The sequence below is a fragment of the Metarhizium brunneum genome, chromosome 4 (genome assembly GCF_013426205.1).
Source record: "Metarhizium brunneum chromosome 4, complete sequence".
Taxonomy (NCBI): Eukaryota; Fungi; Ascomycota; class Sordariomycetes; order Hypocreales; family Clavicipitaceae; genus Metarhizium; species Metarhizium brunneum.
In genome coordinates this window covers 127,591-144,616 of record NC_089425.1, presented here as the reverse complement: position 1 = coordinate 144,616, position 17,026 = coordinate 127,591, and the positions used below count along the sequence as shown (strand labels likewise).

Here is a 17,026-nt window from a genome sequence, read left to right as displayed (position 1 = left end):
TAAAATTAAATTAAACCTAATATAAATAAATTTTAAGTTAAAATAAAATATATTAAAAAGAATAAAAAGAAAATAAAACCTTTTCTTTTTTTTTTCTTTAAGTTTATTCTTACTATTTAGTAATATATATATATAACTATAAGTATAGCTAGTCTATTACACCCTTTTAGGCTTATTAGCTTTAATCCCTAAAGTTATAATAGGTAACTTACTTATATTAAGCTTATTACCTTTTTTAGTACTAGTTATAATTATAGTTATTAACTACTAACTAAGTCTAATATTAATAAGTACTTTAGGGAGTAATATAAAACTAGAGACCTATAAGTAGCTATATTATTTATAAAGTAATTTATTTAAATTAGGTATATAAAGGTAAAATAAGGTAATTATAAGGAAAATAATAAGCTTTATAAAAGTTAAGTATAGATTTTATTAATTTATATTATATTAGATTACTTTAAGTTTTTTAGGGTATAACTTATATAGTTATAAGTTATTATTATTATTATATATATACTTTTGCCGGTATATAAGGTTATAGATTACTTTTTAAGCTAGTAAATTTAATATATTATAATATATATATTATTTTTAAAATTATATATTACTATTAAATTAGCTAGGTATAGCTATTAATTATATTACTAGTAGGTCCTGGTAATTAACTAGCCTTTTTTTTTTATTTTTTTATAATAATTTAATATTTTATTATATTTTATTATATTTTATTATATTAAGTAATTAAAATATATTAGAAATTTAATTCCGGCCTAAAAAGCCAGATTACACGAGATAGCAAACAAGTATAACCTAGTAAATATTACTAGTATTAGTATTCTATCCTCTAATTACAGCACTTTACTGTTGCGTAGGCGCTGGCAAGGCTCAAGTTTTATTAATCTACCAGAATATATTAGTGCGTTTTGTCGGCCCTATTATTTACATATATACAATTCCTTTCTCTCTTGTGTGGGTGTCTTTCTCTCACGACCTCTTGTCCACAGTAACGAGCGGTCTGCACGGGTTTCGACATCTTTGCTTCCTTGCGATGCATTGCTACCAAGGCTGGAAGGGAAAGGCATTATAGAGGGTGCGGATAAAGCAAGCAAGTTATTAGGCTGTCCGGCAATCATAATATAAGCACATTGCGGTACGTGAAGTAAATTTTCTGTTTGACAACGACACTGCCTACTACGGCGTTTCTTGGCCAGGAATAGCCAAGCCATGACAGAAGTCAATACTGTCGGGTAGGCTGGATTGCGGATGTAACGTGGAATCGACGTGATGATGCAATCCCACGTCACAGGGCCGATTTGCATGTCGCTGGATGGTATCGGATTTGGATTCCACAATGCGGATTATTCATGGCAAACACTATAGTAGACCCGCGATTCAGCTCTGATGGTTTACCCCCAAAGAAATGTGATGCAGTCGCTGCTCGGCGGGTGATCCTACTGGCCCGGATTTGGCGAAGACGTGCGGCAGTGTATGCGCAACTCCGATGTATGCGGGCGGAGAAATATCTAAATGGAGAAGTAGAAAGGACTTTTGAAGCCGCTACCAATGCCCTGACGCACATGGCTAGAAATATCAAATAACGTTATTGCTGACGGCGGAGAGACCCGGCGGCGCCGGATCCACAGCGGCACGATATACTCTGTGTTAAAAATAGTAAGACGTCCCATTGAGGTAATATATGGGCATTAATTCCTCTTGCTATAAGTGATCGCATGCACTTTTATCCCATTCAAGAAATCAAGGCCCCAATAATACAATTTCTCAGAAGCTAAGAGGCAGTGTTAGCTAATAGGTATGTTTGCCATTATTAAAATTTCACCAAGAAAGAGGCACTTGAGTATGAAGAATTCGATCAAGGGGCGCGCCAGGGCGCGCCAGGGTGCTTACTGGGTCAGTTAAAGAGAGATATATCGATAGAGCCCTGACTACTTCAGACTCAATAGTTGTACAATGAGAAATATCACAGCCTACGTCAGGTATCTAATCAGCTCTGTAATTGGCTTGTCTCAACCTGTGCACGAGTATATGCTCTTGACATTTTCGTTCTTCTTGGTATCAAATGGACAATTTGGAGGTAGCCATTTGGTAAATACACTCGAGCTGAACAACAAAGAGGTATTCAAACAAGGCGTGGCTGCATGAGCCGAGGTCCGGGGTCAGAGCCCACACATCGGAGTAAACCGAGACCCTAACGGGACCTCAGAATCATTGTGCAGACGCGGATATAGCGGCAATTTGTCTTACGCAGTGACATCTTCATTGCTTTTTTGCGCCATGTGGCGAATTTTCTGACCGGCTGCAGCCCAAGCCTATCGTAGTTGGGGCACCGGCAAGAAAGCGGGAAAACCGACCAGAGTGTACAACATTCAAGTTTATTGGCTACATGCAGTGGCCTTGGTTCCGTGTTCAGCTTGGAAGGGGACCTAGTAAAATCTGGTGATGATGCATGATGTTGTATATATAGTGATATTGTAGTCCTCTATCCATCTACCTGCCACTACTTCTTTCCATTACACATTACAGTTAAATCCTTCTTATACACTTAGAAAGGTCGCTCTCTGATCAGAAGTATGCTCATCCCTTCACTTCTTCGGACCGCTTGTGCCATCCTCGGCCTTCATTGCCGATTGCTTGGCGACAAGGGAGGATCAGGTGTCGCCAATGATGCCGCCGGCGTCATGGTCAAACTCAAGGTCGACTATGTGCAGAATGTATTGTCAGGTCTGCGAAGAACCGGCTGCACAAGCAAAAACATTGCAGTCCGACAGGAATGGTGTGCAGAATGCGTCACCACACCCGTCAGCTGATTTCGCTAACCTGTCCCAGGGATTCGCTCTCGGAAGCCCAACGCCTGGATTACGTACGAGCAGTGCAGTGTCTGCATGCAAAGGAACCGAAGCAGCCCGGCGGCCTGGCACACAACAGGCTCGAAGAGTTTATTATCCCGCACGTGAACCAAACTCTTGAGATTCATGCTTCTGTACGTACATGCCAAGGAATCTGGCGACTGGCTTCAAAAGCTTACGAAAAAAGGGTCTACTCCTCCCGTGGCACCGTTACTTCCTTCATCTTTATGAGACGGCTCTACGAGAAGAATGTGGTTATAAAGGCTACCTGCCCTATTGGGACTGGCCCAAGTACATCGAGAATCCGCAAAAGTCGACAATATTTGACGGATCAGCCGCCTCACTTTCAGGAAATGGCGCGCCCATTCCCCACGGAGAATACCGCATGCCTGTTCCCGGCGGCCCGCCTCCTGTGCAATACTTCACGCGAGCTGCCGGTGAAGGCGGCGGTTGCGTCTCAGGGCCATTTGAGAACCTCACCCTGTACCTTGATGCTAGCAACGAGGGCGCAACTACGCCTGCCAAGCTTACACAGAACCCGCGTTGCCTGAAGCGCGACTTTTACATGCCTATACTAGCCCAGCAGAACTCGTACGAGAATGTGACGAATCTCATCTTGAATAGTCCCAACATGGAAACTTTCAACCGTGTTGTTGAGAGTGACGACGGCGTCCATGTCGGCGGCCATTTCTACTATGGTCCAGAGCAGCTCAACCTTTTTACATCTCCAGGAGATCCTGCCTTCTTTCTTCACCACGCCATGTTGGACCGGGTCTGGGCGATCTGGCAGAGCAGGGATCCACGAAATCGCCGAGATGCACTGAGTGGAACGGTCACCTTTGAGAATTGTACGTTCGAGTTCCGGGCTGCTCCCTTCGTTGGCTAACCTTCGTACAGATCCGCCTAGTGAGAATGTGACGCTCGATCACACCCTACGCATAGATGTCTCGGGTGACTTTGTAAAAATTAAGCAAGTCATGTCCACTACTGAGAATATTTTGTGCTACATCTACGGCTGAGCATGGGCAATGCGGCTTTTCGACTATAGGACAGCATGTCTTGGTATAATTCCGCGAGGAGCAGACAAGGAGCCATCGTGACTTGGCACCAACTAAAGAAAAGAATGCAGAACGTCAATAGAACTTGCAGATAATGATAATATTACGTGTAAATACATTTCTTTGCTTTGTTAATAGTCCTATTCCACTTTCATACCTTTCACAAGTAGCTCACAACCAAGACATAGAAGTCTATATTCGTTGCAGGAACGCTAACTTTGTAAAGACTTTTCTCTATAACTGTCAATAAGTTATTCTCGGTATAATAGTCTTTACTCTGTGCCTAAAAATGTGTCCATTTTCTACCTAGGACTACAAAATGAGTGCCCGCATAAATACACTAGATGACCCAAACATGTCGTGGCCCCTAATCACTATCATCAAGAGAGACGGCATTTGGATCTGAATCGCCTTGCGGGGTGCCAAGGGCGGCATTTAGTACTGCCTCGCAGTTATTTGCATCCCAGACCTTATCAAAAGCGTCTCTTGCCTCCTTGCAAGCCGCTGGCTCGTTTTCCAGAGCCACATTATTACTCTCGCCAGCATCAGTCGTTTCGCCAGCATCAGTTGTTCCACCGCATTTATTGTCCACCCAAGTGTCTTGGAAATCGACACTGGCCGATTCGCATGCAAGCTCAGCTTGTCCGGAACCACTAGGGGCCGATTGCTCGTTGTCGGCATCGTCAACTGTGTCCGGCGCGGGCATCACCTTTTCCAAGATGCAGTCTTTAAAGGCCTCTTCCTCCTTACTATGGTCGGCAAGGCACTGCACAGCAGCCTTTGAGCAAGGTGAAGATTCATCCTGCATACACGTCGGGTGATGCTGCGGAATACAGTCTTCGACATATTTTCCCTCGGCCTTGCACTTTTCAAACAACCCCTTACACTCTGGCTTATCGAGATGAAGACAGAAGTTGGCACGAAGAGTCAGAGCATCGTCCGCTCGTTGCTGGTCTTGGCGACGAAGAAGGGGGTTGGCAGCAGCTAGGGTGGAGAGGACGGCGAGCGCGGCAAGGTATATCATCGTCTAGGCAATTGCGCAGAATGAGCAGGTTACTACAAGTTTTGGAAAGAAAAAAAAATTCAAGAAACGGCCAGAGAGTATTTGCAAAAAAGATGTAACTGTGAGTTGGTTGGGACTCAAGTCTAGCCTGTGGCGAACATGTCGAAATTTTATAAAGATGGAAAGAAACAGCTTGACTACCGCGACCAAATGCCAGCGGAGCCCAATTTACGACGACTAGTCGTGGGCGGTTTCTAGCATAGACGAAGTTACCGAGAATATGGTAGAACCATGTTCGGTCAAGCCGTCACAATCTCCGGACTCACGTGTTGGGGATGGGATGTGCATGAACTCTAGAAATAAGCGAATCGATAAATTAGGCCCGCCTCGGATTCCGTGCAGTTCCAAGCATCGAGGTAATAGCTGAGAGGTCCATATGACTCGATCTACCCCCGTCTATAAGTGTTTCCTATCATATGTATCCTGACCCGCCGGCTCCGAATTTCATCTCGATTGACCGGGGGTCTTTAACGCTATTGATGTGGCTTGCGGCTGGAAAATTTTCATTATCGATCGCGGGCCGGTTTCCGAGCTACGTAACCAGGATTAAAGACTTGTTGGCTCCGTCTGACGCCCAGTTTTCCAATTCATATCCGATGCCAAGAGCGACTGGGAAAGATTGACCCCTTGTTTTAATATGTCTAGTGTTATTCCGAATATGCAGGCATGGCAAGTGCAAGCAGGCAAGGGCGCCCGGTACTTCGTCCCGATATCAGAGCATTTAAGACAATGCGAGGTCCCTGCACGGTAGACAGGAGGGTCTTCTTTATAGACTTTTTAATTATTATATCAGGGTTAGGGGATGATAAGGCTTAAGAATGGTAGGATCTTTTGTCAACCTCCCGAGCCACTCTCGTATAGCTGTCAATTCTATCCAATAAACGGCTATAATGAGTTTCGCTATTTATTCATTAATATTACAATTTAGTGCCTGACTCAGAAGATGACTAGTTAAGTGTAACACACGCCGCACATCCATCACTATCTATGGCATATTGATCTTCCAGTCAGCTAGTGCCACACTGTCTCGGCACTCGATTCGTGCCGTACAATGAAGCCATTCATTTCCAGCTTCTATTTTCATTTCGGCTGCTGCCGAGGCCGATAGTTTGCCCCTCGGTTGCATTGACGCCCTAGCTAGACTCAGTCAAGCGGGCAAACTGGGAACCAAGGTACATGAACCGGACTTGGAAGATATAAGACATATTGCGTCTCCATAATTAGCAGTTTATCAACATTCATATTTAGGAGGCAGTCAACAAGTTTGTTTTTACTCTTTCGGTATATTCCATTTCATTCACCGTAAAGCAAGCATGAAGGCCTACCGGCTCGTTGCCTTGTTCGCATGGGAACAAGTTGTTGCAGCTTCACGGGCGCCCGATCTCTTGTCTTCTTTGCCCAAGTCCAATGCCGCTATTGCCGGCCCTGCTACTAGTCTAGCCGTTGTCGGAAATACTGCTTTTCACCACATTATTCCAAATCATAGTAATCTGGCGACTAAACACGGTGCAGCCTCATCCCGAGATATGATTAAGCGTCAGCCAACAAACCCACCCAAGATTTCTGCCGAAGAAGCTTCCACAAAAAGTGTCCCTGGAGGTGGCAAATCAGGCGTTTTCTATCGGGGAGATTCACGATCCCCCGCTGAAATCTTCAAGACGGGTTTCGCGCCACAAGGCGCAGACAAGAGCCTACAGAATCATCTCAGCTTTGTTGGCGGCTCGGGGCTTGTGTCACTTTCTCGGTCTCGCAAGTCTGCTGAGAGCTATGCCTTTGGGCGGTCGGCGGAAAACAACCAAAAGGGCTATATTTATGTCATGGCGCCCAAGGATATTCCCAACGGATATTGGGTTCCTGAAATCTACCCGCCTAATAAAAATCCCGCAGTCGGTGCGAATCAGGAATTCGCCGTGGATGGCTCCGTTCCACCCTCGAGCATCTCCTACGCATATGAAGTAACGCGGGAAAAGCCATCGAGCAAGTCTAACAAGATCAGGAATAACGACTACTCCTTAAAGTCATCCCTTCCATGCTCCACCAAGAAACGAGCCATCTGCGATGCCACACGTTATTCGGCGAAGCCTTACAAGTCGAGCAAAATTCGGATAACCAAGGCAGTAGGCAAGGCAGCTGCTATTACTCTGCTGGCACCGCATGCGAGAAGGTTGCTTGAAGCCATCAAGCAGTGGGATAACCCTATTGGGGCGGCAGTGAACTGGCTTGATAATAAAATAGCCGACCTCCAGGAGCTAATAGGAGGTCCCCAACGAGATGATATTGACGGCAATGACCTAAAAGCAAAGTTGATATGCGCATTAAAGGGGGGGCAAGCGAAAGAAATCATTGCTGGACGGCCGAATAATATATGCAAACCTTCAAGCGAGAAGTATGCAGACAATCTACGGAGAGATTTTGAATCGGGAAAGCTGGATAGAGTGATTGAGATGTGTAAAGGTATCAGCGTATATCCCGGTGGTCATCCAGCGGTCTGGGAGTGGACGAAGGGATATTGTGCGGCGCTTCATCGGACGTCCGAATATGCAGCCCGAATGTGGGAATTAGCCGTCAGCGGCCTCTTGAATTCTTGTTCCGAGCTTGAAGACAATCCTCCGGAGAATGAGGATCTTTATGACAGGTTGGAAGAGCATTGTTCGAAATTCCAAGCCGAGGTGGACAGGGCGGAAAACCCGGTAGCAAAACCAGTCGCGTCATCTGTAACAGTAATGAAGTGCAAGGTAAGCTACTTGGAACTCCGGTTGGAAGGCGCTCAGGTGTTTTTGTACAAAAAAGGCGAGTACTAACTGCAGATATAGTGTGGTACGAAATTGCCTGCATTCTTCTTCCTTTGCGGCAGGATATGTCGGGCTACGTTGTTCCAACAACGAGCAAAATCTAGTCCAGCTGTTAAGCCGGCGGCAAAACCTGCTGCAAAACCTGCTGCAAAACCTGCTGCAAAGCCACAGGCAAAACCACCGGCGAAGCCAGCTAAACCGCTCCCAGAACTAACGGTAGGGAACTGCAAGGTAAACCATCTCGTGACATGCCATGGCAAGACGCTTAAAATACATCATGTCCAAGTAACGGGAACTAACTCCAACGTGTAGTGCGATGCTCTGAAGTTGCCACAAATTTTCCTTCCCTGCGGCAGACTATGCCGAGCTTCCATTATTCAACAGCGAAAACCTAGTTCAACAGCCAAGCCTGCAAAACCGGCCACAAAACCAGCACCAAAGCCGGCATCAAAGCCGGCATCAAAACCAGTGGCAAAGCCAGCTGTACAATTCACAGCAGAAAGATGCCAGGTAAGTGGTTCCAGAAAGGACGAGACACCTCGGAAAACTAGAGAAGGGAAACCTACAAGCGGAATTACAACTAACTACAAATAGTGTAAAATAAGTAGATTTTACATCTTCTTCCCACCTTGCCGTAAGATTTGTCAACCTTTGAAGGTAACGTGACGTTGCCAAGTTTCAAGGATTGCGCCGCACGAAGCCCATCCATCCCCCACCCGTAAGCCCACGCAAGCTTACAAGCCAAAGGGTACATAAGCTGTTTAAACATCTGTTTCTTTCACCTGCGGTCATAGATTAGCTGGGAGATCGTCAGACTGAAGTCCAGGCTTCAATCCTACGGATGCCTATCTGAAGGTCGTGTGTTCAAGTCACACTGACCGCACATCTTTTTGTCTCCCCCCCGGGGGACTGACTGGGAGTATTTATTTGTGTTAATAGTCTTTTTTTTACTTCTGTATTTGAGCCTGCCTTTGTGTATATAAGCGTATCATTGTATTTGAATATTCTATCAACACTCGCACCGCGTAGCCGTGGTAGAAGGGAGTCTTGCACGCCATGGATGGTTTCTCCAAGGTTGAGTGCCAATTGGCACATGGTTTGGGTAAGAGAGCCCTCGGGGTTCGGAAAGATTCATGTGAACTGGTGGTTCTGCCAGTGTCAGCATTGCAGTCCCAGCCACCAGGCACAGTATGGCCCCAAGTAAGCATCGGGCTAAAATCACTCCGTCTGACGAATTCGGGGCTGTGCCAGAACTAGGACGGCAACCAAAGGGACAACAAAAGACAGCTTCATAATTGGAACCCACTATTGAGCAAGCGTCTGTGTCGAAACAAGCATCTCGCTAAAGCTACAACAGCCTCCAACGACGAGAATTATGGTTGGGGCTCCGGGCCGGTCCAACGGCTGCAATACATGTCGACGGCGGAAGAAGGGGGTATGTGGTCGAAACGGATTGGCCTGAACAGGGAGCTGCTGACGTGCACCAAAGTGCGACATGGCCAAGCCGGAATGCACACGATGCAGAGCATCAGGTCTGGTTTGTGAGGGCTACGCAAGAGATTGTAAATTTGTAAACAGCTACTTGATCGGAAACGACCTCGTGTGTGGAAACGCAAAATCTACGACATGGCGAGAGCAGACACGGCCCGGACACTTGAGAACACAGGCTGCGACTCCTAAAAACAGCCAAGCTAACATCGCACTCTCTGATTCCCTTGTCAGGACAGCCCGACAGCAGCTGTACCTTGAGCATCTCTGGGCGGTAATGCTCCCAAAAGACCATCATTTGTTGACAGAATCACGATTATCTGCTCACACGGAGCCGAGTCTCAGATGTGTAACGCTTGCCATGGCAATGGCATGCTTAGCCACAGAGAACAATGATGAGCAGCTGCGACTCAAAAGCCTCCAGACGTATAACTCTGCAGTGCAAGAGCTCGGCTCGGCTCTGAAACAACGACAGGCATACCAACGCAATGGCCTGATAGTAGCCTCTGGGTTAATGGCGTCTTTTGAAGTTTGTTCTCGTCCAAAGGGAAACAAAGGTATTACTGACTGAAAATGCAGCTCGTCTTTGTCCCGATGGACGAACCAAGAGTCGTGACTTGGAAACACCATACCGGTGGTCAACTCGCGTTTTTTCTCACCAGAGGGCCCGAGTCATTTCTTTCAGGAGCGGCTCATCAACTATTTGTCGATAGTCGTATCAACATGGTAATTTCGATTGCTATCTGCCGCTGCATACGGAGCAAACGACCTAATGTTCTTCGTGTTTCCAGGCAATGCTAGCCATTGGCACACGAGCCAGATCGCCGTTTAGCAGCCATGAGTGGAAGACCATTCCCTGGGGTATTAATCCAAAGTCGGCAAAGGACAGGCTTGTGGATATAATGCTCGAGATTCCAACACTCTTGGAACAAATCGCCCAGCTCCAGTCCCGCTCTTGTCCCACCGCAGCAGGAATTGTTCAGGAAAAGGTCCTCAGTCGCTGCGTACAACTTGAAGGGGCGATGAGGGTTTGGGCTGCCAAGATGGGCACCGACATTCTAAGGTTTGACTATACATTTATGGGAGACTGCGTGCCGGTACCGCAGAAAGAGGCCGAGTTTGGTCTCCTGCATCTCTCCATCGTATATTGGTTTATCGAGATGATGCTCGTATCCGTTAAGATGTTTGTATCCGAGTTGTGTGCTATGGAGACAGCCGAGGCTATGAGACAATTACAGATGGCAGCCAGAAAGAGTGCGCGCGCCTTGTCACTTCTTTTTGCATCGTCAGGTGGTCTTGCACGGCGCATTTCCGGCTTGCTTGCACTCAGTATTGCTCTGCGATATTTTTTAATTGTAGAAGCACCGGGAGGGATAAGCGACGAGTCTTGCATGCTTCAGAGCTTGCTGGACCGGGACCTCAACGGCTCAACGATTAGAACCCTCTTGACGCGCATGCGCGGGGGCCAAGATCCCCTGTTGGTAGGAACCGATTATGCAGGGTCGCATTGGCCCGAAAATGTATTGCACTGGTTTTAACCTTGACTGCAGTTGAGGGTTCATTGTTCTATGGTGGCCATGTTCATACTGGCGGGACTTGGATCTCGCGTCCGCTTGTGGCGAAAGCTACTAATTCGCCCGTGTTCTCGAATCTTGTCAACATTGAACTGTTCTTCCGGCCGGGCTAGCGTTTTCCCCGCACTAGTTATTTATACAGCACGTCGAAACCGCTTACTTGGGCCCTAGTATTTTGTTGATGTCTTGCTGTATGTATCCAAGACTTTGCAGTAGCCGGGTAATGTCCCCATTTCAATGCAGGATTTAATTTTTTTAAAAAAGAAAAGTCTCTCACGTTGAGATCATTTTCAAGGCAAGCGGGGAACAATCATCATATCAAGTTACGTAGCATCAAATATTTTATGCTCTTTCGTGGGTGGCGAGGGAATCTGGTACAAAAAATGGGGTCTGGTCAAAAAACGATCCCGCCAGGACTCGAACCTGGAACCTCAGCCACCGGAAAGCTGCGATCTAAGCCATTGATCTACGAGACCATTTTGTGGAGTGTGTGCCTCTCATTGAAACTTATATGTGTACTATGCAGCCTTCAAGACTTTAGTGACGGGAGGCTCAATAAGCAGGACCAAAAAAAGACGGAAGTTTTGATCGGGGTTACTATAATCGTATGAGGTAGGTGTGTAAAGATGGCTTGGAATGACATTTTTACGGATGGAAAAGGACATTGCCCACGTTGGTGCGGTCATAGCAGGGATAGCGATTGAAGCCGTCTGGTGGAATGTGGTGTCTTGGTTGGACACGACGCGCGAATTCGACAGGGATTCAAGTTCATTTCGTCACGACACAAGGTGGACGATGGAACAACCTCGAGCATGACAAGATGGCCATTCTGCCACTCTCAAAACTTGACACGTAGCATTGTCGACATGTGGTCACCAAAACGTCACGGCAAACACGGCACAAAGAGCAGCTTTTGCGATGCATCCCATTACCTATCCTACACTCTATCAACTTCAACAACCCTGTCCTGTCCTTGTAACCACGGCGGCTTTACACAAGGCCGGAGAGAACAGTGCCACCCAAGATGCCGCCTTTCTTGGGGGGTGCGGGAGTCTCACTCGGGGCTGCGGCCGCGGTCGGGGTTGGCACGGGGTTCTCCTCCGAGTCCATGTCCGCTTCGGCCGGAGTCGGACTGGGCACCGCGGGCGCGGCGGTGCTCTCGGGGTTCTTGGGCTCCTTCTTGCCGCCCAGGTCTCCCAGATTCCCCAGAGCCCCCAGAGCCCCCAAGAGCCCCTGGGGAGTGCGCTTGCGCATGCTCGTCATGAACTTGTCAAACTTTTCCGTCTCCTCCCTGGTGAGGCCGAGGGCCGCCTTGTTGCTGTGAAGAATATGGATCGCCTTCATCTGGCGGTCGTCCAGCATGGCCGTCGAGGCATCAGCCGGAGACGCAAGCGCAGCGCCGGCAAAGAGGGAGAGGGCGACGGCAACAAAGCTCGACTTCATTTTGGCGGTTTTGTGTTTTTTGTAAAAAAAGACTGGTAAAATGAATGTGTGTGGTGTGTTTTTGAGGATGTCGAGAAAAGTGCGTGTGAGACGTTGTTTGGGGTTGGTGATGCAGTTTTCCAGTGCCAAGATGCAGGGTGCCAAGACTGTTCTTTATAGTTGTTGCGTGTTCCAGGTCCCTCTTTGCGTCCCCTACTTTGACCCTTGTGTCTTATTATCTGGTGGTGCAACATGCTGAAATGGAATGCAGCAAACGCCCAGCCCGAGTTCACGTTGACGTAGCGGCTTCCGCGGGGGGGGCAGGGGCAAGGACAAACCTAATGCTTGTGCTTGGTGTAGATACTGGCATTTTAGATTCGCGGCCAAAACGTGACAGGAATGCAGAGCGACTACGTGAGGCTGCTGGTTCGTGAATGCATTGTATGGGTTGCGGGGAGGGACGATCGTCCAAGTCATTTCTATAGTCGTTCGCCCGATCGGCTGTTGTCTCATTGACCTGCGTGCCGTGTTGCCGTAGTCCCTTTACGCGACACCAATGATGGTCTTGTTGATCAATCCATGAAAGGGTTGGGGCACATGGAAATGGTAGTAACATGAGGATCCATTCCAGAACGGCAAATCAGGGCGCATATTGACTTGGTGCTGCGTACCGCAGTGAACTACTAGTTTGTTAGTTTATGGGGTAGTTTGCCATTGTTGCACTGTCATGTTCCTTGGTTGACTGTGTGGTTACAATGCACCATGTGGTTCAACTGTCCTGTCAAGGGAGAACTAAGCCCATGTCGCTACTATCGTGGGGAAGAGGGGGATAGTAGACGAAGAGCTGCTCCATTATCTAAACTAGCTGCGTACCTCCATCCCTTACTGCTTTCCATGTACTACTGTAGCTGTGTATGTGCAACATAACCCGTTGTCGACGGCTATTACTAACACTCAGCTGCCATTGCTTGGGATTTGGCATTTTGAACTAGTTGTTGTTGCGTCCAAGCATCGTACTTGTTGCCAAGCTGAGGAATGCTCCTATGTTCGCTCTGTCGCGTAGCATCACAACAACTTCGGTACGTCTGCTCACTTTTGCAATGCACTGAAATTATCTCGCGCCCACGGCAGTCGTACCATAACGAATTTTCAAGTAGCTTCCGACCGCTTGCGTTGCTGATAGCACCGTGGGAATCTCGTCCTCTTGGATTACAGGCCATTAGATAACACTTTCTAATTCGCTCCATCATGTCGTTTTCGATGAATGACGATTACCTTTCAATAGGCTGCAATTTGTACTCTAGAGAAGACACAGTGGTGATGCGATGAGCCGTGATGTGATCAGACATGCCCCAGATCCTGCATGCATTCGCCTACACAGTCGCGGATTGTGATTCCGACCACAAATCTATAGGTTATAGGTGGAACTCTCCATTATGCTAGTAACAGGCCGCAGCAAATCAAGGGCTAATTAAAGCTCTCGAGTGGCACCAAACACCAGGATGCAAAAACGATAAACGAGGCACTCATAAGCTGTCTGTTGTTGCATTTTATTGCTCTATGACTTGCAGCTGTGTGCGTTTATACAGAAAAAGGACATCCAAGATACTTTATACTTTGTTTTGGTCTTCCTTTTCTCGGGTGGCCTTAAACGGTTGGAAGGTGCAAGTCCCTTGGTCGACCAAGCGCGCTATTCCCTGCAGTTCGCTTTGTTCTACACTTTACAGATTTCTTGGTTTCTGTCTGACTTGATCCTCTCTCCTCTCATCTTATATATCTCATCGTGTAAATAGAGTTTACTATTGTTCTTTTATTTTTGGTTGGGTTAAGACGGCCTTTATAACGCTCTTAAGGCTATTGTCCAGCTAAAGTATATTAAACAAGCTGCGATATACTAGTTCTTGAACTCCAACTTCTTATTACCGTCTCTCAAATAGGCTTCCACATTATATAAATTAGTTCTGTAGTTATTTTTGTACTCTGATAGTATTAGCTCTACTAATTTCTAGGTGGATATTTGACAGAGTACGCTGCACAGAGTAAAAAATTAAAAACACATAACGGATTAGCGTAAGGTATTCTTGGAATAACCCTTTGTTTTCTTCTCCTATTAATCTTTTTATTATATAAATAATTATACTTTACTAGACCGGTTGCCGAATATTATTCTATGTGGTATACACTAGAAATGCCACGGCCACTAATCGTCGATACTACTTTGGCCCAAGATTAAAGAAAGAGAACTTTTTAAACGCTTTAAGGTCAGAGTCGCAAGAAGAACTCACCAACTAATAGATGAGGACCTGTTGCGCTTTAATTACACTGTTCATGAAATTAAGAGTAAGTGGTTGCCTGTGATTAACTTGATAGACTTTCCGGTTTATTCATGACCCTGGAATTGAAGAATTCATACAGGGTAGGTAGAGATGATGTGTAATACAACAGACGTCAATTGGTGTCTTTGGTTTTTGCTCTGTAGTATCCAAATCTGTAGCCTGATGTGTTTCATGACTATAGGTTCAATGTTCTGTCAAGGGAGATGATTGCCACGGAGGCATTCTCAAGTCATCCAAAGGATTGATGGCCCAGGCCCACCTCTTCCAGAACCAGCTCATTTAGCAGCCTAACCATGGTTAGTCTCGCGACGGCGGACAGTCGGCATAACTACAACTGAAGGGATGCGATGCCCTTGATGATCCGCTTGATCACCGTTGGGGACAATACTCGACATTGGCAAGCCAGCACTTGAGTTGGTGGCGGGAAATGAGTTTAATATTGGCGCGCCCGTTCAACGCTCGACGCGCACTAGACTAGGCTTCGTGTGAATGCCCACGACTTCATGTTTGGATTGGATGTCGTTCAAGGGAGAAAGATGCCTCGAGGCGCGCCAAAGTAAATCATATCAGCCATTGGGCGTTTTCCTCATCCGGAGACTGCGCTGCTCATTCCGAAAGGTCTGTCACGCCTGCAACGCCGGGAGCATGAGAACTCGGGAGGATTTTCTGTTCATCGCTCGCTCAAAAGCAAACAGAACCCTCTGGAATGCGTGTCCACTAACCTGCTCATCTTCACAACAATCTTGAATCTACACTCTGTGGTAGGCGGTGCATATTCAGATGAGAAACCGGCTGCTTGATTACTCTGCCTACTCGCAGAGTAATAAAAGCCCTCCCTGCCCAGACACCGCTGCGCTTTCCGTGCTCGGAATAGGTGTCATTGTCACCAGAAACCCCGAGCATATCATTCTGACATCTATCAATAGTACTGCTGTTTTTGACGTATATGTGTTATAGGCTGCTTTACGCATTTGTTGTGGGATCTGTACAAGGACGGGACAGCCTATCAAAGCGGTGACAGGTTTTTCACGCTTCGCAGATATTCGTCACCCTGTATTGCTAACTGGCAAAGATGGAAAACGTCAAGTCCGTCTAGTAGCGGGTGTGACGACGGCTAGGTTCGTGGAACGGCCCGTGTCGTAAATACTTCGTGACCCCCGCCTAAGAGCGGTTTTGAAGCGTCGTCTCCGATGATAACGGCCCTCTTCATGGTCGATACTTTTTCAAGTATGGAGCTAACAAGGCGTAGACGGGCATAAAAGCTGTCTTTTTCCCATCCTTGCTCTGTAATCTGCTCTATTATTCTTGGTACAGAGCAGCTGTATAGACAAAGGTTCTGGTTCCAAAGACGAAAAAGAGCAATGCGAATGTCACCGCCAATAGTGGAATACGTCATGTCGTACAAGTTTTCTCTGCCGATGGTGTAGTTGTACCACACTGTCCGTGGAGTCAAGGGTATCCCGGCAGGCGTATTGTATCGGCTGTCGAGCTGTTGCATCCTTCTTTTTCGACCAGTCAGTTTAGTCGCAGTACATTAGCCGATTACCATCATGAGCTTTGTTGGATCAACGCAATACCGCCTCTAGTAATGGCCAAGTATTACTGCCATGTCGTTGCGATGTACCAGGCCTGTAGCCCTCGCCGCCGATTATGGCAAATAATGGAGCAGTATCCTTGTTGTATCGCGATCGGGCCGCAGGGTGCACCCTTGATGCCGGCTTAGCCGGACATGGCGCAAGAAGGAGCAGGAGGTGTCTGTCCTTCCTACACACGTCATCGCACCGGATGAAATGCATCATTCGTAATAACTCGGCACTGTTTTCGGCAGTCAATGGCTCGTGAAAAGCAGCTAGAGCTGGTCTCTTGTCCTCAGTAGTGTCAAGACAGACGAGTCCTGCCATATTATAACGGGAGATGTAGTGACATGTTTAGAACTAGCATTGTCGAGATGCTCTTGTTGGGCGGACTGCATGTACTCAGTAGAGGAAGTGCGGCATTTTTTAATATACCAATATGAACTGGAGACTGTCCCGTCCTTGGCATGTTTCGTTAAACACGAGGTCGCGCGCACGATCCATGGGCTTCAACTCTTCACCTGGCATCGGTGGCAGGGCGTTGGATGTTGCTTCTCCGGCATAGTGAGCAACCCAGTTAGTTCAAGTTGGTTGCCAACGGGTACACAACAGAGAGTCGTGAAGCGGAACCAACAATAGGGTAATTCCAAGAGTACATGTGTAGTTTTATGACAGGTAACATGACACTTACGGCACGAACCGTCCTGTGAACCTGACGGCGGTATGCAAGAGCTCAAGGCCTAGCTGGCCCGGTAAAGGAAATTAGCTGGACAGAGCGTTGGGAGCTGTGAAGATGTGGTGAAGAGGTCTCTGGTTGCCAATGCAATGGAACCCGGTGCTTGTCTACAAAAA

General features: G+C 47.1%; 4 protein-coding genes and 2 non-coding genes across 6 annotated transcripts; 2 read left to right on the top strand and 4 right to left on the bottom strand.

Moving 5' to 3' along the window:
- Positions 1-2,591: 2,591 nt before the first annotated feature.
- On the top strand, positions 2,592-3,886 carry orsC_0 (Tyrosinase-like protein orsC; the record flags this gene model as incomplete). Its single annotated transcript, XM_014684098.1, has 4 exons — positions 2,592-2,794; positions 2,848-3,001; positions 3,055-3,715; positions 3,765-3,886. 4 exons carry the CDS (start codon positions 2,592-2,594, stop codon positions 3,884-3,886), a joined length of 1,140 nt encoding a protein of 379 aa, XP_014539584.1.
- Positions 3,887-4,292: 406 nt separating this feature from the next.
- On the bottom strand, positions 4,293-4,949 carry G6M90_00g067170 (uncharacterized protein; the record flags this gene model as incomplete). The annotated part of the gene is made up of 1 exon (XM_014684097.1): positions 4,293-4,949. The coding sequence occupies one exon, from the start codon at positions 4,947-4,949 to the stop codon at positions 4,293-4,295; it is 657 nt and encodes a 218-aa protein (XP_014539583.1).
- Positions 4,950-6,301: 1,352 nt separating this feature from the next.
- Positions 6,302-10,806, top strand: G6M90_00g067160 (uncharacterized protein; the record flags this gene model as incomplete). Its single annotated transcript, XM_066130846.1, has 5 exons — positions 6,302-7,723; positions 7,802-8,011; positions 8,093-8,290; positions 9,848-9,994; positions 10,060-10,806. The coding sequence occupies 5 exons, from the start codon at positions 6,302-6,304 to the stop codon at positions 10,804-10,806; spliced, it is 2,724 nt and encodes a 907-aa protein (XP_065987092.1).
- Positions 8,565-8,663, bottom strand: G6M90_tRNA00000088. The gene has a single exon. It is a non-coding gene; the product is annotated as a tRNA-Phe (tRNA).
- Positions 10,807-11,244: 438 nt separating the features above from the next.
- G6M90_tRNA00000079 lies at positions 11,245-11,318 on the bottom strand. The gene has a single exon. It is a non-coding gene; the product is annotated as a tRNA-Arg (tRNA).
- Positions 11,319-11,832: 514 nt separating this feature from the next.
- G6M90_00g067150 (uncharacterized protein) lies at positions 11,833-12,285 on the bottom strand (the record flags this gene model as incomplete). Its single annotated transcript, XM_014684095.1, has 1 exon — positions 11,833-12,285. One exon carries the CDS (start codon positions 12,283-12,285, stop codon positions 11,833-11,835), a length of 453 nt encoding a protein of 150 aa, XP_014539581.1.
- Positions 12,286-17,026: the final 4,741 nt, after the last annotated feature.